The sequence below is a fragment of the Mustela lutreola genome, chromosome 13 (genome assembly GCF_030435805.1).
Source record: "Mustela lutreola isolate mMusLut2 chromosome 13, mMusLut2.pri, whole genome shotgun sequence".
In the NCBI taxonomy this organism is placed as follows: domain Eukaryota; kingdom Metazoa; phylum Chordata; class Mammalia; order Carnivora; family Mustelidae; genus Mustela; species Mustela lutreola.
The window spans coordinates 11,200,654-11,222,529 of record NC_081302.1 but is presented as its reverse complement, the minus strand read 5'-3'; the positions used below and the strand labels follow the sequence as shown (position 1 = coordinate 11,222,529).

Sequence of the window (21,876 nt, the reverse complement as noted above, 5' to 3'; positions counted from 1 at the left end):
GCTATATTTCTTTTTTTTTTTTTTTTTAAGATTTTATTTATTTACTTGACAGACAGAGATCACAAGTAGGCAGAGAGGCAGGTAGAGAGAGAGGAGGAAGCAGGCTTCCTGTGGGGCTCAATCCCAGGACCCTGAGATCATGACCCGAGCCAAAGGCAGAGGCTTTAACCCACTGAGCCACCCAGACGCTCCTATATTTCTTTGTTTTTTTTTTTTAAGATTTTATTTTTATATACAAAAAAAAATTATCTTTAAGTAATCTCTACTCCCGGCATGGGGCTTGAACTTATAACCCTGAGATCAAGAGTTGCTTGCATGCTGTACCAACTGAGCCAGCCAGGCACCCCTAGACTGTATTCCCTTAGAATACATTTTAGGACCATAGGGCACGTGGGTGGCTCAGTCAGTTAACCCTCTGACTCTTGATTTTGGCTCAGGTCATGATCTCAGGGTGGTAAGATGGAGCCCCATGTTAGACTCTTCACTCAGGGTGGAGTCTACTTGAAAGTCCCTCTCCCTCTCCCTCTGCTGCTGCTCCCACTCATGTGCACATGTGCGCATGGTCTCTCTCTCTCTCTCTCTCTCTCTCATAAATAAATAAATAAATACAGTATTTTTTTAAAATAGCATACATTTCAGGACTAGGATTACCAGATCAATGGGTAGAAACGTTTTTATGGCTTTTGTTGTGTACTGTCAAAATGTTTTATAGAAGGGATATATAAAAAATTACCTTTTGAGTGTGCTCAGCTAGCAGGAGCTGCTGACCACCCGCAGGCGTGCGCTGACCACCTGCAGGCGCCTGCGTAACAATAAAGAACCTCTTGCTGATTGCATCCAGTGGCAGTATTGGATTCTTGGGTAAGGGGATCCGCGGGTCTTTCATTTGGAGGTCCCACCGAGATCATCGGACTCCTGCCCACGGATCCAACTGACTCCCACCGGGAGGAAAAAAAAAAAAAAAAATTACCTTTTGAAAGATTGATAATACATTTTCAGTAGCAGTATTGGAATATGCCAGTATGTCTACCTTAAGTATTTATTTTAACTTTGTTTTACTGTTTAATCCATGTAAACTTATGTTTGGGTAGCATTAAAGTGTCTATAACAATTAGAACCCAGCACACCTATGTTCAGAGCAATATGATTCACAAGAGCCAAAAGTAGAAGTAACCCAAGTGTCCATGAGGGAATGAATGGATTTAAAAATGTGGTATAGGGGTGCCTGGGTGGCTCAGTGGGCTAAGCCTCTGCCTTTGGCTCAGGTCATGGTCCCATGACATGGGATCAAGCCCTGTGTCAGGCTCTCCGCTCAGCGGGGAACCTGCTTCCCCCTCTCTCTGCCTGCTTGTGATCTCTCTCTCTGCCAAATGAATGAATAAAATCTTTTTTTTTTTTAAATGTGGTATAGGGGTGCCTAGGTGACTCAGTCAATTAAGCATCCAGTTCTTGGTTTGTCTCAGATCATGATCTCAGGGTTGTGAGATTGATCCCCACATCAGGCTCCACCCTCAGCAGGGGGTCTGCTTGGGATTCTCTCTCTCCCTCTTCCTCTGCCCCTCCCTCCCTTTCTCTCTCTCTAAAATAATTTTTTTTAAATGTGGTATATCCATGCAATAAAATAGTATTCAGCCTTAAAAAGGAAGGAAATTCTGACACATGCTACAACATGTACGAATCTTAAATAACATTTTGCCAACTGAAAATGACCAAGTCACAAAAGGACAAATTCTATAGGATCCCACTTATATGAGGCACCTCTTAGAGTTGACAGATTCATAGAGACTGTAGACTGGTGTAGAAAGTAGACTTGTGGTCGCCATGGACTGCAGGGAATGCGAAAGGGGAGTTATTATTTAATGGATATAGAGTTTCAGTTTGAGAAGATGAAAAAAATTCTGGCGATGAATGGGGGCGATGGTTGCACAATCACGTGGTATACTTAATGTACCACTAAAATGTATGCCTAGGGGTGCCTGGATGGCTCAGTTGGTTAAACATCTGCCTTCAGCTCAGGTCATGATCCGAGGGTCCTGGGATCCAGCCCCGTCTCAGGCTCCCTGCTCTGTGGGGAGCTTGCTTCTCTTTCCCCACCCCCACTCATGCTCTCTCTGTCTCTCAGATAAATGAAATCTTTAAAAAATAAAATAAAATGTATACCTAAAAGTAGTTAAGATGGTAAATTTTATGTCAGATATATTTTATCAAAATAAAATATTTTTTAAAAATTGGGACCCAACCGAGAATATGAAGAACATGAAAAGACATTAGTTGAAAAAAGTTAGCAGCACCTTGGGTGAGGAGGTTGCAACTCAAAGCAGAGGAAAGAATTAGGGTCGATTGTAATTTAGACTCAAGAAAACCAATTCTGGGGCGCCTGGGTGGCTCAGTGGGTTAAAGCCTCTGCCTTTGGCTCAGGTCATGATCCCAGGGTCCTGGGATCGAGCCCCACATTGGGCTCTCTGCTCAGCGGGGAGCCTACTTCCTCCTCTTTCTCTGCCTACCTCTCTGCCTCCTTGTGATTTCTGTCTGTCAAATAAATAAATAAATCTTAAAAAAAAAAAAAAAAGAAAGAAAGAAAACCAATTCTATCTGAAGGGCATGAACTTGAAGTTTCCTGTTGTCATGGTAACCGCAAGGGGCTCAGGATCTTCTTGGCAGAGGAAGAATCACCTGGGCCTGTGTGCTTACAGAAGGTCTTTGGCCTGTAAGCGACCTCAGGTCCTAGAGTATCAGTAACTTACAGATTTACAAGCCCTGTTGAAGTATTTGGAGAGGTTTTGCTTGTTCAGTCAAGTACTTGAAGCACTTAAGAAAGAGAAGGTATTAAATCATAAATATAGTTTTAAAAGGGAATTTAATAAAGTTATAAATGATACCATTGCAATTTGAACTTACTTAAATCTATTCAATTTGAATGAATCCATTTTATTTATAAACAGAAAAACAAGATTATAGGCTAAACTCAAAGGCCTAAGGAAAATAGATTTCAGAATTGGTAACTTTTTAAAACCAAAGGAACAGACAGTGTCTTTTCTGTGTACGCAGGCTGCCCTCAGACATTCAAAGAAACTGCTATTGATACTCTAGTCTGGTAGTTTCTACTGCATAGCATAGTTGCTCATTTATCTGTGGCTCTCTTCCATTAGTACATAAGCTTCCTGAGACCACAACATTTCCGTCCTCAGCATCTCATATAGCTCCAGACACACAGAAGGCACTCTACTAATGGTTGAGGGAGGCAAGTTAGGGAGAAGAGAGATGCTTGAATTTATCCAGGTGCTGTGCTTGTTGACTTTGTACACACACTCCCCTCCTGGATACCTGCAACAACTTCTGTTTTGTTATCTCTTGGAACATTTGCTAGCCATCCGCTTGCCTTCATAGATGATCAGAGCAATATAACCAAAGAAAGAAATTGTGAAGCCTGTTGGTTATTTTATTTTTCCCCTAGGAGCCTTATGCAGTAGTGTCTACACAATGGGTGTCCAGTCCACATTTGCCCACATACTTTCCTGAAAGCAGAATGTTACTTTTGTGAGACACCCTTCTGCAAAGGGCCAGTGTCACACAGAAAACTATCCTCTGCCATGCTGGGCTTAATTAAGACCACATCTCTGAAGTCCAGAGGCGCTACATTTGGATCAAAGCATCAAGATTTCAAGCTTGGTAACAAATAAAGAGAGGGTTCCCAAAGCATCTTGTACAAGTTAGGGAAGAAATGCCCTTTCTCTGAGACAGGAGCCATGTCTTCATGCATGGCTTCCTCTTTTGGCGCCTTTCCCCTCGTGGGACAGATCCTGAAGTGAAGAAAAGGACGGCTGTAGGCCCTTGGCTGTCATGCTGTTAGTGATTAGCTGTTTTCAGCAATTATGCCCTTCCATCCAGGGTGTGACGGCTGGCACCTCTGGTAATGAGATGATTTCCAGGGCTTGCGTGTTTCAGGCTTTGCCGGCTTCCTCTTGGCCTTCACTTGCTGCTCTCCTTGGCAGCTTCAGAGTTTACTGACATTATTACCAATGTGACATGTTCCTCTTGGCCAACACGAGGACTCAGGGAAGACAAGCCAGCCTGCCATCAGAGAGGGCCTTTGGAGCTTCGGGAGAGAAACGTCAAGCTGGATGTAGTGCCCACAGTCAACTCCAGGGACTGGAGACACGGGTTCACTCATCCCGACTCTCAGGAAGAGCCCTTGCCCAAGTTTTCCCAGCAAGTGGAATTTCCATTCTACACTGGAGGAACATAGGAGTTTTTTGTCTCATACACAAGTAGCATTGTTGGTGAGGTTGTTGTACTAGCAAGATAAATCATTCACTCATCAAATACTTATTGAGGAACTACTGTCTGGGGGTGTGAGGCCGCGCTGGAAGTGATAATGGTGAGCAAACAAAAATCCACCCCCCTTGATGGGGCTGATGAGTGAAACAGACATCAGCCCAACAGTTGCTGAAATAGCAAGTTGTCAGTTGTGATAGGTGATGAGAAGGCGAAGCCCGGTGTGCTGCCAGAGTAGAAAATAGGAGTCCAGGCTGGAGAGAGATGGCGTTTGAACTGGGATCTGAAGGGATGAACGGGAGGTAACTGGATTAAGGCAGGAATACAGGGGAGAATGGAACAGAGGAAGAGCCTTTTGGGCAGGAAGGGAGGTGTGTGTAAAGACCCAGGAGCAGCAGGAGCGCTCTGAGTGGTCCCGTGAGCATGGGGGTGGCACAGGGTAAGGCTAGAGTGAGGGCAGGCGCCACCTGATGCAGGACCTAGGGCCCTGGTAAAGACTCTGCATGCATTCGAAGAGTAGCGGAAGGCCACTAGGCGTTTTAAACACAGAGTGGGGTGTCTTATAAAATATCATTTTGGCTGCAGTGCAGTGGATTGGAGCTGGGGAGAGTGGATGGGGAGGCCATCATGCTGTCACCATAGCTAGTGAGAAGAGACAAGGATGATGAGCACAAAAGTTATGGGAGACAAGGTTCTCCTTCCTCCCTCTCTCTCTCTCTCTTCCTGCCTCTCCACACCTACCCGCCCAGACTGCTCCAAAAGACATACATGGGTTCTCTCTCTTAGAAGACCTTTATGGTTTTCTAAGTAAAATTCCATCCTCCTGTTCCTATGGTGAAATTCCTCAAAGAAACAGGTGCCAACGATTCTTTGCCAGATGAAAAATTTTAGGAAAGCCATGTTTCAGCTCCGAAGGAGCAAAGGCCTCCTCACAGTCACAATACACCTTCCCCTGTCACTCCGGAACTCCTCCATCCAGGCCCATTAGAACCCCCAAAGTGAACTGATTTCCATCAACCCCAAAGCCAGCCAAGCAAGGTCACGTTTATAGGACTCCCTCCCGGCGTCAGTCCAGAAGACAATAAAAACAGATGCAAGCCCTGCTGTGGTACAGAAGCCCACTTTGGAAACCAGGGGGTCAAGTGCCCATTATCCAGGTAAGCAGGCTCTCCCTGGGAGACCAGAAGTGCATGTCGACATGCCAAGTGGAGAGGGGCTGGAAATCACAGGGGCCGCCTGGGAAAGGAGGCCTCAGCCAGGCAGTACTAATAAAACCGGACACTGCCACAGAGCTGGCGTGGCTAAGCCAGGAGTGAGGGAAGGATGAGCTGGGGGAAGGGCCTGCCTTCCTCCAAAATCAATGTCCCTGTTAACTTGGGCAGAAGAAAATCTGACAGCCCTGGAAACCTGCCCATCTGATGAGAAGGAGGAAGCTGAGAAGCAGTTGGAGCCAGAGAAAGCCCAGAGACGCAGGCACGATCAGTTGCCCGTTGGGGACCTGGTGGCAAGCCCTCCCTGCTCAGCTTTTACTGAAGCCCAAGAGGACAGGTGCTGCTTCCAGTCCCCACCATGACCTCCCCAGCTGTCTCATAAAGCACCTGCCCCTCTGGTGATCCCAGCAGGATCTGTTTCATAAAAAACCCAAGAAACAAACAGGGCAGCCAGCTTCTGAACCCAAGCTCCCTAAGGTCTGTCCAGCATGGGACCATTCCATTTTGTTATCCAGGATGTAATGGAGAGGCAGCGAGAATAACGAAGCCTACAAAGAAAGCAAAGTCCTGACAAGAAGCTAGTGAAAAACCACCCTTTTACTGATAAAAGTGACTGATACTACCCAACCGGTAGATGATACTTGTTCAAGGCCACCCGTCTGAAGAGAATAGTGTGAATCCCCAGTCCTTTAGCCACAGATCCAAATCCAAAGAGTTCCGAAAACCAAGAGTTTTATCATAAGTTTGCATCTGACTTACTCAGCAGCAAAACCTGACCTATACTGACATAAGGCAGTTTGTAGACTCCATTGCCTTTGCCTGACCAGCCCTACATTTTAATCTAGGTTTTGGGGAGAAGCAAGATAAAACAGACTATGTGGGTACTGCTTTACCTTTCTAAGGTTCAAAAAATACTTCATTCTAGAATATCTTTGTCTCTGAGATTTTTTTTTTCAATTCAACAAACATTTATTAAGTACAGATGTCGTGGGATGCTAGGCGCCCTGCCCTGCCCTCTAGCTCGCCCCACGGACGCGCTCTCAATGTCAATGAGGGTGCTGTGCTGCCGGTTCCCTTCTTGGTCAAGCAGAGCCTTCAGCTCCTTGATCTGCTCGGTGAGCTCAGGGTTCAAATCAAACTCTGCTGGGAATGCTGAGATCCAGTACCTGACCAGGTGGCATGTTTTCACCTGCAGCGAATTGGAGTTGTCCTTCCGGGACTGTTGGTAGATATGAAGCAGTTTTGCCGCCAGCTGAGAGGACGGGATGCACCAAGCATGCATCATGAGGAACATACGCACCAGCTGAGGGTCCTGCACCTTCCCGGAGTCATCAAAGGCTTCAGTGCAGCCGCAGAGCAGCTCCTCCACTGTGCAGCCCTTGTCCAGGTCTAGGGTGCCTGCCATGACTGCCGGAGCGGGTAGGCTGGGCCCAGCTGCACTCCAGAGCCTCCCACGGGCCTCGGACCGGACCCCTGTCCCAGGAGAGGCAGAGAGGGAGTCTCTGTCTCTGAGATTTTCTAATAAGGGATTGTAAGCTTGTATCATGATGGGTTTGAGGACCTGTGGTCCAGGAGATAAACAGGAAATCCAAGAACAGGTTAAATAGAGCCCTTTGCATTATAAATATTTCATAGACTTATAGATGTTTAGGTTGATGGAATTACAGAAATTCCTTTTTATGTAAGCTGAGTCCGGATTCAGTGGAGATAGCATGAAGTGAAAAAAAGCAAGGATTTGGAAGTCATAAGGTGCCTGAGTCATTGTTAATGACCCATGTGGTCTGGGCAAGAATTTTCTCCTCCCTGTATATCATCCATAAAATGAAGAAATTGGGCAAGATGATCCCTAAGGATACTTTCTGTTTTCAGATTCCATAGTTCAGTGAACTACCTGTAGAAGGGATAAGGTGCTGGATAACAAGAAGCTGAAAATAGGCCTCCAAGTGAGAAAAGCAAGAGCATAGTCGCATGTTCAAGTACGTTAATAGGAATGGAAATAACACAAGTCCGTCAACTGGGGTTCATGCCACCACTTATAGGACTATTCACATACCCTCGGTGGCTGGGTGATCGATACACCCAAGGCCCTGGATGGTAACAGGCCTGGCACTGAGTGAGGCCGAGAAGAATCCCTGTTGTGCCGAGGCTGTGACATTGCGTTCTGCTGAAATCAATTTGGCTCCGTTTCATGCGTACCTAGCAGATTTACCAGATTGTGAAAATGAATGTTTTCTATCCGCGTGGCTGATTTTTGCATGCATCTGTTCACTCATCTAAACCTTAGTTACATGCTGCTAAGAGAATGAAAGGCTATAATTTCTTCTTTTTGAAGCAGGAGTGGTAAAGGCACCATGATTTCTGCTTTACAATTCTGAGCCAAAATGCTGAACCACTTTTCTTCTTTTTGTCTCAGGGGAAAAAAAAAAAAAAAGAAGTGATGTATTTCTGTATTTTCTCTGGATTTGCAAATGGTGCTGACCTTAATGGGAGCTCAGTGCCTGAGAACAAGATCTTCAGAATATAAATATCAAGTGGAATGCAAACATGAGTATTTAACTATATCATTTTCATGTGACATTAATAAGCCCTTGCTGGCTTGTCATGTTTCCATTTCAGATGACAGTGCTCCTTCAGATGTCAGTGGTCAAGTGCAAGGACAGTGATACTAGTATTTATTTAGTACTCTGCATTTCTAGGATGCTTTTATTGCCCTTAATTAGTAAATCACAATAATTTCTGCTCCACAGCCTAGAACTACGGTCTTTCAGTGTTCACGAGGATGATGTGCTCTAGTGACTTAATAAATAGGATGGACTTTGAAATCAGTCAAACTCAGATTTGGACTCTCACTTACTGGGTGCCTGACCCTTGGCAAGCCTCTGAGCACTCATCTATAAAATCCGGATAGTCACAGGCTTGTAGTCATACTGAGTGGGTATGAGGATTAAATCAGAAGGTGCATATTAACTACATAACCTAGTGCCTGGCATAAGAGGCTCAATACATCTTATATATCTTACCTGTAAATTATATATATATATCTTACCTATAAATTAGATGGCAGCCATTCTGCTGTCCCCGAGTCTCCCAGCTTCTGGAAAACACACCATAGCACAATAAACTACTTGAAACATAGGCCACTGTCATGGACCAAAGTCCTACCATCTTTCTAACTCCCTCTCTCCACCCTTCTCAAACTACTAGAGCCACTTCATTCTTCTTACTTTATTTTGCAAAGAAATTTGGTTTTCTTTGTCTCAATCCTAATACATCTCAGCCTCACCTTTAGGACTATCTTTCCACTAGCGCCTAACACAGTTTATTTCTTTTTATCCGAACAGAGGTAGTTCTTTCTACCCTCAGCCTTTCTATGCTAACTGTATTGAAGGTAATTTTTAAAATAATACTTTTTAAAAAGATAGTTTTCTTCCTGACAATTCTGACACCCGCCTTGAAGTTGTCCTCTCCTCTCTCTTCATCACGTAGATATTATGGTTAACTGCAAGCCCTAGTTTAAGGACTTCCAAACCCATGGCAACAGTAAGGAACTTACCCAGGTCATATAGTCAGAAACAGAGACTGAACTCAGAGAACTGAACCTTCTAGATGTTTCTTTATGGCAAAAACAAGGGTTGTTTGTTTTGTTGAAAGGGTTCCCGTTTCATGTGTTAAAAGGTAGGGAGAGAGTGAGCCAGGGTGGGCCTCCGGAAACACAGGTTTCTCTAGTGGCCTCAGGGGCAGCACACCCAACCTGGATGGGTCCACTCTGCCTGGAAGCAGGCACTTCTGACCTGATTGCCCACGGGGACACTTAAGATCACCCCATGGAACAGCTGTGAGGAACAGCATTCCCAAGAGTAAAGATGCAACTCGTGTGTACATGTGTGCGTGCATGTGTGTGTGTGTGGTATGGATGGTGTGTGTATGTGTGGATTGGTGTGTATAGATGTGTGTGGATGATCATTGTATGTGTAGGGGTGTGTGTGTGTATGTGTGTGTGTTGCATGTAGGAGGAAATAGGCAGACCTATAAAAAGTTCAGAACACACCTGTAAGCCGGGCAGTACTTACTATAGCTACATTTTTCCATACCTACTTCAGGGGTTTCTCAATTATAGTCAAACAACATTAACAGTGATTAGCTCAGTATTTACCAAGTGCTTAAATGTTCAAGGCATTGTACTGGTTTGTCTTGGCAGGAGGCAGAGAAATATAATATAGCAATTTATTTTTCTCATTGTCCAGTCTAAGCTCTGACTTTTACACTGAATACACAGTATTAACCAAGCCCCACCAAGGACCAATAGGATCTAGTGATTTGTTCTGACTTGAACTGATTTGTTCACCAAATAAGAACATTTGACATCAAAAATGCCAAATTTGGGACAGATGGCTGTTTTCCAGGATGTAAGCCCCAAATAATATTTTAATGTGCTTTTAATGTTTTTTTCTTGAAAATGGCTCTTAATGACCACATTCTTACTTTTGTTGGTCATGACCGCAGTGGATTTGGGCCTGAAAAGTTGGGCAAGAGCCTAGTAACATAGGCCCCAGAGAAGATAAACATGCCAACTCTTTTCTAGTGCCTTCTGGCTGGGATTTCAGGAGAAGTAGTAGGGGGTCTTATGGATGCTACAGGTAGGATTTGATTTCCCTCCTGCCTGTTGATAACGGGATAGTGCCTAAGCAAAGATAGGGGTGGTACCCAAAATATAAAGGCTGTGGGATTCGGCAGGCATTTGCTTATTCTTTCTCAGCTCTTCACCAAATTCTCTTATTCCAGAACCTGGATTTATCCCTGGTAAGTATTTCCTTGAGAATGTAATGGGTGTCCTCAAAAAGTCTTTAGATATAGAACAACCCCCCCCCATTTTTTTTTTTTTTAAGATTTTATTTCTAAGTCATGTGGGACTTGAATTCAAACTCTGAGATCAGGAGTCTCATGCTCTTCTAACTGAGCCAGCCAGGAGCCCCAGAACAACAGTCTTTTGCTTAGATTTCAACATATAAAGTACTTATCTCTAATGTGTTTGTATGTAAGAGAGAATATGAATGAATGAGAAATGAAAATGTAAGCACAAAGCCAAAAAAGGAAGACAGACTTCCAGTTCTTGGTGTGTCTGGTTAGACGGGAGAATTCCTGTAACAGAGATCAGCCAGCTGTCCACCAAAACCCACTTCTACTTCTTGCAGGCACACAGGTTCTGTTCCCTAGCTTGCTTTCTGGTCACGTATTGCCATATGATTAAGTTTTGCCCCACAGATTGTAGGTTGGAGTAATGTTTATCACCTCCGGCCCTCACCCATCAAAACTCTCCACTGTCCTCCGTGTTCTTTCTCCTTGTCGATTGTTAACAGCCAGAGAGAGACCTTGGGACGTGTGGGTTAAAGAGGACAGGGCCCTGGCAGCCTGTGTCCTGGAAGACTGGGTGGAGCCGAAGGCACAGCCGCCCCGCCCTCCAGCCATCCACGTTCACAGTCAATGTGAATAAGACAGGAGCTGCTGCTGTGTTAAGCCTGTATGATTGCAGGGTTTCTGTTATAGCTCATATCACTGGAGCTAAAATGTGAAGTCGTCTACCCTCTTCAGTGTCTATAGCTGTAAGGTAGGATTTGCTTTGTGCAAAGCTCCACTTAATCCACTTCAAATGTGATGTGTGTAAAAACGCTTTCCTTACTGTGTGTTCTTTTCCAGCTCTTCCCCATGCATTTTTACTTCGTTGCAGTAATACTTGGAATATAATTTTGTAGTTAGCTGTTTTTTACTTAACACACCGTAAGAATTTTTCCACATCACCAGTCTTCATAATTACAAATGTTAATGACTGCTTAATATTCCGTCAAGCTGATGCACAACAGCTGTCTAAAACAAGTATGAGATGCTGTGTTATACCTGCTTTGAGACAATCCAAGTCATCATCAAAACACTTAAATTGGACGGGTGACTGATAAAGTAATTTTTGTTCATCCAAAGAATTCTCGGAGCTCCAGGGTGGCTGAGTCATTGGGCATGTGCCTTTGGCTCGGATCATGATCCCAGGGTCCTGGGATCAAGCCCCACATGGGGCTCCTTGCTCAGTGGGAAACCTGCTTCTCCCTCTCCCACTGCCCACCCCCCTGCTTGTTTTCCCTCTCTTGCTGTCTCTGTCTTTGTTAAATCAATCAGTCTTTTAAAAAAATCTTTTTTAAATTATGTACCGGGGACTTTTATTTTTTATTTTCTTAAAGATTTATTTATTTGAGAGAGAGAGAGAGCGTGGGGTGGGGGGGTGGGCAAGGGAGAGAGAATCTCAAGCTGATTCTGCACTGTGCGCAGAACAGAGTCCAATGCAGGGCTCTATCCCAGGACCCTAAGATCACAACCTGAGCCAAAACCAAAAGTTAGATGCTCAACTGACTAAGCCCCCCAGGCACCCCCCCAAGGAAGGTTCAAATACCAAGTCCTTCTTGTGTTTCTTCTGTATAATTTAAATTACAAAAATGTAATACACCCTCAGCTACCTACTGTACAATGTAAGTCACTTATATTTTATATGTGTACATTTTGACATGTCAGTTGAATGGCTGCTGGTTGCAGAGAATCCCAGCTTCCCTAAAACAGACCTGATCCACGTGACCTTTCTAGTGTCCAGCCTTTTCCACTTGTAATAGTCTAACCAGGCACTGAAGATCGTGCAGGAACAACAGGGGTGGTGGGGGTGGTTTGCATTCACTTACACTCACACTTATATATGCATCCATTGTTTTTGCACATGTTCATGTTTTAAATATCTTGTCTTAATGGCAGAACAATAGAATAACAATAATAGAATCATAAAAGTGGAAAAAAATCAGAGACACCACAGTAACAGTAGACATGCTGCTTCAGTGTTCTTTGTTCACCTTGCCCATATGCACACAGAATGTATACTGGTCATACTTTATCACACTTTTGTTTCCTCCTTTGGTTATGTAACACTCTACAGAGAACATTGCCACATTGCTTCATTGTCTCGATATTAGTAAAAAACTCTGCCCTATCTAAATTCTCCCCATTGGAATATTTACTATAGTAACTTGAGGAAACTATTAACCCAGAATTCACCATCTGGATCAAAATACCAACAAGGGCTGCATGTGTATGCTGGCAAAAACATTTAGGTTTCTCATGTTATTAAGTCTTCTAAGAAAGGTTCCTTAGCATGTTGTTTCATTGTTTATGTTTATGTGCATTGTTTATATTCATGTTAATATGGCATAGAAGGAGAACAGAAGTTGTATCTGATACTATACAGTATCGTGTACTGTAAAAACATACATGAGTGCTCATTCATTGCTAAATAACTAGGTAATTAGTGTTATAAATTCTTTACATAATGTAGAAAATACTCAGTGAGTTGTTATGTAGACAATTAAACTTTAAGGAAAATTCCTTTTATTTATTTGTTTAATTTATTTATTTTTATTTATTTTGACAGAGATTACAAGTAGGCAGAGAGGCAGGCAGAGAGAGAAGGGGAAGCAGGCTCCCTGCCAAGCAGAGAGCCTACTGTGGGGCCCGATCCCAGGACCCTGAGACCATGACCCAAGTTGAAGGCAGAGGCCTTAACCCACTGAGCCACCCAGGCACCCCTTTAAGGATAATTCTTGAGGGAATTGATTGGAGTTTTGGTGTTGGCTGGGAACACAGTACTATTGGTTCCCTTGACTATGAGGGAATATAGGCTTTCACTGTCCAAAAACGTTTTCAGTCTATTTTCATCCAGCCATTTTCATAATGGACTAGGTTTGGATATTGGAGGATGTCCGTATTTATCTGTATCCCTTAATAGGTTCTGAGCAACTTAAAGACAGGAGCAATAATGTACTTATCTTTGTATGCCAAGCATCTAACACAGTGCCTCGTACTTAGTTGGTTTAATTCACATTATTCTGTAATAATACTTGTTTTAGACAGTTGTTGTGCATCAGCTTGATGGAATATTAAATGAATGGAGATAAGTATAACTTATCTGAAATAATTCCTGTTATTGGGCAAGTATATCTCCAATTTTTCATTTTTGTGGAAAATTGGGCTTATTGCTCTCCATGAAGGGTATAGCCAAGGAATTCTGGTGTGTGTTGAAGGCCAGCACTAAGGCACTGCATGTCTGTCGTCAAAAGTGCTGCTACGTCTTCCCAACTCTCTTAGGCATGGCCTGACCCAGTGGTTTTGAGATCAGACATAGGAGAACCTAGTTTCTTCATAGAAATCAAACTGCCTTTGTTTTCTTTTATGGATGGGTAATAAAAGAGAAAAAAAAATCCTCAGTGGGTTTGTATTCTTCTTGGAGAGAAAGAATGGTACCTCCATTTCCTGGGGAGAGCTCTGTCTCCATTGAAGATTGGACCCAAGCAGGGACCCAGACTACAACCAGGGAAAGTGTCTCTGGTAGACTCCATTGATTCACACCTCCTATATCCACACCTTTGTGTACTCTTCTCCCGCGTTTAGGCCATGGGACTTGTCTTCGCCAAGGAACACATTGGCGCTTTCCCTTCTCAAACTATGCCATCTCATAAAGGATCCCTGTCTCTCCTGCTGGACACAGATGGCCCTAATGTTAGTCCACACTAACAATCAGGTAGGCGGGGCCATTTTAGATCATTCAGCCCCAGTCAAGCCATCAGATAACTGGATGCACATAAGCAACCCCCAGTGGGACCCACAGAATCACCGAGATGAGCCAGTGCAGATTCTTAACCGAGAATCATAAGCAAATAAAATGGTTGTGGTTTAAGCCACTAAGTTTTGGGGTGATCCGTCTCACAAAATAGGGTCCACACTTTTGAGTCCAAATGAGTATGTAAGTGGGAAAGCAAAACAGCAGAACCAGTGTCTGGAAGGCTTAAAACTGGGACAGGATTGGGGTTGGGAAAGAAGTCAAGGAAGTGGTTCACAAGTAGGGCTGAGACTTGAAACTTGAAGGCCCCTCTTGTCTGTGTTTGTGCATTGCCAGGAGCAATGCACATGGCGACTTAAAAGAGTCATGCTAGGAGCACCTGGGTGGCTTAGATGGTTAAGCATCTGCCTTCAGCTCGGGTCATGATCTCTAGGTTCTGGGATCAATCCCCATGTCAGGCTCCCAGCTCAGTGAGGAGTCTGCTTCTGCCTCTCCTCCCACTTATGCTCTCTCTCTCTCTCTCAAATGAATAAATAAAGTCTGTTAAAAGAGAGAGAGAGAGAGGGTCATGTTCAACAAGATCAAGTGCAACACAACCACAGATCAGCCCAGAGGACCTTAGTAAGTGATGATTGTAGATTTGTGCTGATCAACTCGATTTGCTGTAGCCCAGTTTCCATTCAGACAAATGTCACATGACTGCAATGAGATGAGGAGTCATGTGCTCAGAGAGCAAGACCATAGTCCTGACCTTATTAATATCATGCCCTACCTACTATACAACAGTGACCTAAAGTATTGAGGAGTCAAGGAAACATAGCTGATATAGGGGTTTCCTTTCTGTTACAATAAAGCTCATAAGGAAAATCCGCCATTTCCTGCCCCTCCTCCGGACTTGCTTCCTAGGGAAAAAAAAAAACTATTTTCAAACTTTCTAACTTTCTTGCTATTTCTAAATAGCATTTTATACTGTTATTTATTTTTCAGTTGCATATATTACCTATTGACTTCTTTTTCTGTAAGATGAGGATTGAGCTCTCTCGGCTCTCTCTCTTATCTTCATCCTCCCAATATAAATATATTTGAGGATTAGATCAGTATTCAGTGTTTACCTATATACTACTTATTTTCACAACCGAGACATGTGGTTTACTGTGATTGTATTTGCTTTCTTGTTCTTCTTGAAATTAGTAGTTGCCTTGGTTTTACTTATTTTTTAAAAATGGATGAACATTAGAAATATTAATCTCTTTGCAGAGTTAATATATCGTAAGAATGGCTATGTTCACTTACTAATATTTCTGTCTCTACTTTTGGATTGAAATGAGTACAGAATCATTAAAGACTTTTTTGGCAAATACAACAGTCAGTCGTTGGAAAGGTATGTTTTAGTGAAGATTGTTTATAAACACACCTCTTGCTGCCAGGATCTTAAAGTCTAATTAATGAGGAGCAGCCTTTCCCCTTCTATCACTTGCTTTCATCTTCTCTCATTTATACACATTCACACACTCTTTATTCTCTTGCTTTCTGTTTTCCTCTTTATCTCAGTCTGTACAAGTTTGCACACAAAATTGGCTTCCCTTCTAGCTGTTTTGTCCCTGTGCTCCATCAAAAAATATTTTCTGCATCTCTAATTTCATCAAGATATGCCTGACTGAGAATGTCAAAACCACTGAGCAGAAGTGTTTAATCCAAAGTTGGCTCTGCCGGTGATGATCAGCTGAGGAAACAACCTCAAATTTTTTCTTAATTACTTGTTAGGATGTTAAAGTTTTCACTTTATGGAATAGATTCACATTCTGCTTCTCATTCGCTGCCCTTTATTGTGCAGAGACCTCCCACTGATTTCCAATAGAGAGAGCTCTCTGCACCCAGGAAAGACACATGGAAGGGGAAAAGGGTACCTGGCCATATGTAGGAGAAATATCTTCAGCAAAGATTTTCCAGAAGCAGAGAGTCACTCCTTGATTCTGGCCACCTTTATGTAACTCCATAAACTAAGGCTGGAGAGTTGAGCTGTTCACCAGCAGCAAGATCTGGAATGGTCGGGGCAGCCCGAGGTATAGCCAGGAGCAGAAGGCTGCAGCTCCAATCCCTGTTCAGCAGTCTGATGGCTGTGTGATATCAGGGGAGGCTGCTAACCTCTTCGAGCTTTTTGTGGCATCATCTCTAACATAGGAATGGTACCATCAACCTATTATCCTCAAAGATAAAACATAAGTGTGTATGAAAGCACTTAATAAATGATAAAGTGTCATAAAGTTTACTTTGTTGTTTAAACTATCTTATAAATATAAAAATTATGAAAGGAAAGATTTAGAGTGTAATTAGCAGGGAAGGAAGCTTATGTTTCTTTGGGATGAGACCCATGACTTGTTGGCCTAATACAGTATGTTCATAATCTCCTTTCATGAGGTTTACCCACGCAGTCAGAGTACTCATGCTCAAAGACACACTTAGGGAATATTTGAGAACAATGTTCAGGAAAAGCGTGTGTCAGGAACTGGTCAGGTGGGCAACACAGAGAACTATTGCTACACTGGCTGTGGTTGGAGTAGCTGCTTTGGAGACACTGATAGAACCATGATAGAAACTATGGAATAGATGATCTTCCTCCTCTCCATTTCAGCTTGTTGGTCAGTCCCTTCTCTGTACAACATTTATACAAGGCCCAGAATCTGCATCCTCTTCCGTGACTGTCTGGTGAGGAAAACTGTAGAGCTGCAGTTCGTTAGTGTATCATGCCTTATTTGCTGAGGTGTGGCTTGTAGGACTCTTCCAAAAGGAAGAAGGCTGGATCTTTCTTTAAATTTTATTTTATTTTATTTCTTTTCAGTATTCCAAAATTCACTATTAATGCACCACATCCAGTGCTCCATGCAATACGTGCCCTCCATAATACCCACCACCAGGCCCACCCAACCCCCCATCCCAGAAGACTGAATCTTTATGGACCGAAAACATTTATTATTTTTTCATAGTTTGAAAGAAATCTATTGTGATGATCTATTTTATGTGTCAGCTTGGTAAAACTATAGTTCCCAGTTATTTAATCAAACATAAATCTAGATGTTGCTAAGAAGATATTTTAGGGATATGGTTAACATCTATAATCAGTTCACAGAGAGTAGATTACTCTGAATAATGTAGATGGGTCTCCCTCTAATCAGTTGAAGGTCTCCAGGAGAAGAAATTCTGCCTTGGGATTATAACATCCAACTCTTGCCCAAGTTTCCAGCATGCCAGCTTACCTTGTGATTTTGAACTTGTCAGTCCACAACCTTGTAAGCCAATTCATTAAAATAATTCTGTCTGTCGGGGCATCTGGGTGGCTCAGTGGATTAAGCCTCTGCCTTCGGCTCAGGTCATGATCTCAGGGTCCTGGGATCGAGCCCCACATGGGGCTCTCTGCTCAGCAGGGAGCCTGCTTCTCCCTCTCTCTCTGCCTGCCTCTCTGCCTACTTGTGATCTCTCTCTCTGTGTCAAATAAATAAATAAAATCTTTTTAAAAAATAAAATAAAATAATTTAAAAAATAAATAAATCTATCTATCTATCTGTCTATCTCCTCTTGGTTCTGTTTCTCTGGAGAGCCCTGAGTGATACAGTTTTTCTCTATCCAGAGGCTACCTTTTCTTTAACTCTGTTATAAACCAACTCCCACCAATCCAGGATACGAAATATTTTCTTTTAACTAGGAAAATCACTGCATTACTAGATTAACAAAACTTGTAAATTAATCCCAAATCATAAACCAACTCTGATCTTAGAATCTACTAAGCTTTGATACAACTGAAGTACATACTTTTCTTAAAAGAAAGATTTTACGGGCTCAGTGGGTTAAAGCCTCTGCTTTTGGCTCAGGTCATGATCCCGGGGTCCTGGGATCCAGCCCCGCATCAGGCTCTCTGCTCAGCAGGGAGCCTGCTTCCTCCTCTCTCTCTGCCTGCCTCTCTGCCTACTTGTGATCTCTGTCTGTCAAATAAATAAATAAAATCTTAAAAAAAAAAAAAGGATTTTATTTTTTTATTCGAAAGAGAGAAAGAAAGAGAGCACAAGGGAGGGAAGGTCTAGAGGGAGAGGGAGAAGCAGACTCCCCTGCTAAGCAGGGAGCCCTCAGGGCTTGATCCCAGGACCCTGAGATGATGACCTGAACTGAAGGCAGCTGCCCAACCAACTGAGCCACCCAGCACCCCTGAAGTACATCGTCACTGATTTTACCTCATCAAAAGCCAAAAGTTCAAAACATCTGTGTTCTAATCCCATACCTGCCTTAGTTCTCGTAACTGTGTGGTCTCTAATTATTCCCCAAATGACCTTCCCACTGCACACATGCTCATCAGTAAAGAATCTCAACGTAGTGGCCAGGTGGCAGTTGTCACAGGGTACTGAGGCTGTAGAACTCAAGTCATAAGCGTTATGTTTCAAAGTAGTAGTCTCTCCTTTGACATCAGAATTCAAAAGGTAGTGGTGATCTCATAATTCAAGGTCTTAAGAGCAGTCAGGAGTGAAAAATTCTTCCCTGTTTAATAGTTATTTTTATTTGCAGGGCCAGTCCTGGGATCTTTTACATACATTTCAGTCACTTGAACTCCATGAATCACAAACACGATGAACCTCACCTCTGGCCATTCCCGGGCAGGCTAAGTCAGGGTCTGGGTTCCGTGAGTCATTTATCAGAGACTTCAGTTTTAAACAGTTCCCAGTGGGATTACGTGTGAGCCTTTTCAATTGTCCGTGACTGCGTTCCGTATACACATATCGATCGCCTTCTCTAATTCCCAGACCTGGTGCCCTGCCCTTCTGTCTGGCTTGGGACAAGCAGCATGGAGGCACCATGCTGGCCCCTGAGGGGTGGGGACAGAACCTGGCGCCACTGAGCAGACGTCCCTTAATGGTAATCCTCCAGCGAGTCGGTGGCCTCCAAAGAGACCATGAGTGTGGCCTGTTGATGAGGAATGTAGTCATGGTCACACAAAAAAATCCCCAGTCTCTGCCTCTGGACCCCATGCATGGCCCATCATGCCTGCTGCAGAAAGAAACTGGACAGGACCTCCCCTTAGGAGCCTGTCAGCCCTCGTCACTAATCAGCCCAGGGGCTACTCAGAATGACTGGAGGCACTCTCTTCCACCCCCCACCAACTGCACTGCCCGCTCTCAGCCCCTGCCACCTGGGGAGCCCCACACCAGGCCAGGGCAATCAAGCTTGGCTTCTGCATGGCCGTGCAAACTCACCATCAGGCAAGCTCCTAAAATATTTATATTTATACATGCAGGGCTCAGACTTTCTTTCTACGGTAGCAGGTAAGGACTGAGTATGATTGGGGAGAGTTTGTTCATCCCGTGCTAGCAAACCTATCAGCAGTGGCTAGCCTGGCCAGGAGAGCAGGGCTCTCACTTACCAAAAGAGCTAAAAAGTTGGTCGTTGTCATAATCCATGCATTGGAAGGAATACACATCAGAAAATCATACAGTCTCCCCTTCCCTTTTATTCAGACGTTTGATTTCATTCATGTATAGGCAAAAGTCAAAATGCCTCTCCTGATGGACCCCCCTCTCGGGACTCATTGGCAGCAGAGTAAAGAGTGGGTGAGCACAATATATGTATTTCTTTTCAATAGCATGACATGATACCAGAGAGCTTTTAGCTACCCATTCTTTTCTGAAGGACTGTTAGAAAACTAGATGGCTGGCAAGAAAATCCATAGAAGACAGGGAAGCTGAAAGATCCATATTTTCAACAAAGATGGATGGGTACACTCAAGCCTCAATCAGCGGTTGTCCCCAGATATTCAGAAAATATCTTCGACTGTGGTTTTCTGAGAGAAGACAATGTTCCAAGCCTGAGGGTTAGGTGAATTTTCCCTTGGTAGCGATAGCTGTCCCCACAGAAATAGTTTAGTTTCTCTAAAAACCGAAGGTTTCACTAGCTTGTGCCTTTCATCAAATTGGCTTTGCATGCATGGGAATTATTTTTAAGTACTCTAAAATGGTATCATTTCCTGGTTGCAAATTATTTGGGTATATTTTGAAACTAATTAAAAGGGAAATGTCCTATTTTGTAAAGAGCAGCATTTCTACATTTAAAAAATCAGATGTTCTCAGTGGGGAGCAGGGTTTTATCTTTGTCACTGTTGGCTATTGCTAAGTGTATCTCAGATTGAAAATCTAAATGAAATAACTACAAGGATTTACATGGGGGAAGTTTATATTGGAAAAGCAGGAGGGAGACTCATATACGTGTATAATACAGAGACGATTTATCTGTGAATTTAGAGAGCCTTTTTTAGTCATATTTTTTTTCTGTCTTGCTAGCTACTTGTTATTTCACTGTGAGCATCACAAACATGGAGGGCTGCAGAGATGCCAGGCTCCATCATGGTGTCCAAAAATTGGCTTTGTACATATGCTAAATTAGAGACTGGCTGGCAGAAGCAGTTCACAGATCCTGGATTGGCAGGGATTCCTCATGAAAGAAGACAGGGCCGCAAGCCCAAGGGACTCATTCTCCAGCCAGCAGTCATGCAACACGTTCCATCCAACAAGCCAAAACCCTTTTTAAAATAAATTCTGAATCTTCCTTCAGGCATCAGGTCCAGCCCAGGTAACCTAGCCTCTGAGAGTCTAGTGCCATTTCCTGCTTTATGAGGAAGAAACTGTATTGAATCTGACATGGGCCAGAGCTTTGAGATTTTCGCCAAAGGATCCAGGTCATTGCAGATGCTGCCAGCAGTGAATAGGCCTCCCCAGTGTTGAAGGAGGAAGGTAGGAATCTTATAGACAAAAACCTTCCTGTTTTGGTCTTCTTGGAAATAAGAAAACTGCTGTGATGGTTCTGATGGAGGAAGAGTTAACGCAGCGGAGAAATGTATTAGACAGCCGGTGCAGATACGTCTATGCCAAAAGGGTTCACCATCTGGGTCTTTCTCACTCACTGTGTCAACCAGAAAATGCCTCTCTCATTTACGAGTAGCTAGTTGATGGCTTTACTGTTCCCAGAGATATGCTTTATTTTATGGACAATAATGAGTTTTAACAAAAAATGTTTTTATTGTTCTTGCTGTTGATCTTGGGTTCCTGCTTAATCTTCGAGTTGAGTACTAGAGAGGAGTGAGGAGACTTATCTTCTAAGCCAAGAAGTGTTCACATGTCAGATGATGACGTGTGACAAGTTACAGAGCAGTTGTAAGTGGGGACATTAACTCCAGGTACTTTACCTTTCCTCTAAGTATAGGTGAAGAATTAAGAGCTGAACTAGGTGACCCTAGTCTCAGTCAGTGCCCTGATGTGAAAGCCGGAGCCAAGCTTTGCAGCGTTTTGGGTTCTGTTGGTCATTCGCTCACCTGAGTGCAAGCTCTATGAGAGCAAAGACCTCATTTGCTCATAAAACACAGTAAATACCACTGAATGTATTCACTGGGGGTTGTCTTCCTCAGTTTGAGCTGCTATAACAAATACCATAGACGGAATAGCTTAAACCACAAACTTTACTCCTCCCAGTTCTGGGGACTAGGAAGTCTAACATCAAGATATAGGACAATTTGATTCTTGCTAAGAGTCTACTTCCCAAGTCATAGATGACTGTTTTCTTGACTTTTCCTCACAATGCAGAGAGAAAGGTCATCTCTCCTGTGTCTCTTCTTTTAAGTCCACTAATCCCACTTGAGGTATTCTCCCTCATGACCTAATCACCTCCCAAAGGCTTTACCTCCAAATACCATCGCATTGGACGTTAGGGCTTCAACGT

At 43.3% G+C, this 21,876-nt stretch overlaps 1 protein-coding gene across 3 annotated transcripts in view; it reads left to right on the top strand.

Annotated features, from left to right (window-relative positions):
- Positions 1-21,876, top strand: part of CLYBL (citramalyl-CoA lyase) — a 263,424-nt gene that overhangs the window by 184,781 nt on the left and 56,767 nt on the right. The window contains exon 4 of one of the 3 annotated variants that reach the window (XM_059144804.1): positions 19,650-19,718. The exons of the other annotated variants lie outside the window; for them this stretch is intronic. Within the exon in view, the coding sequence (XP_059000787.1) occupies positions 19,650-19,718 (69 nt within the window). The remainder of the gene's footprint in view (positions 1-19,649; positions 19,719-21,876) is intronic. 3 annotated transcript variants of the gene reach the window in all.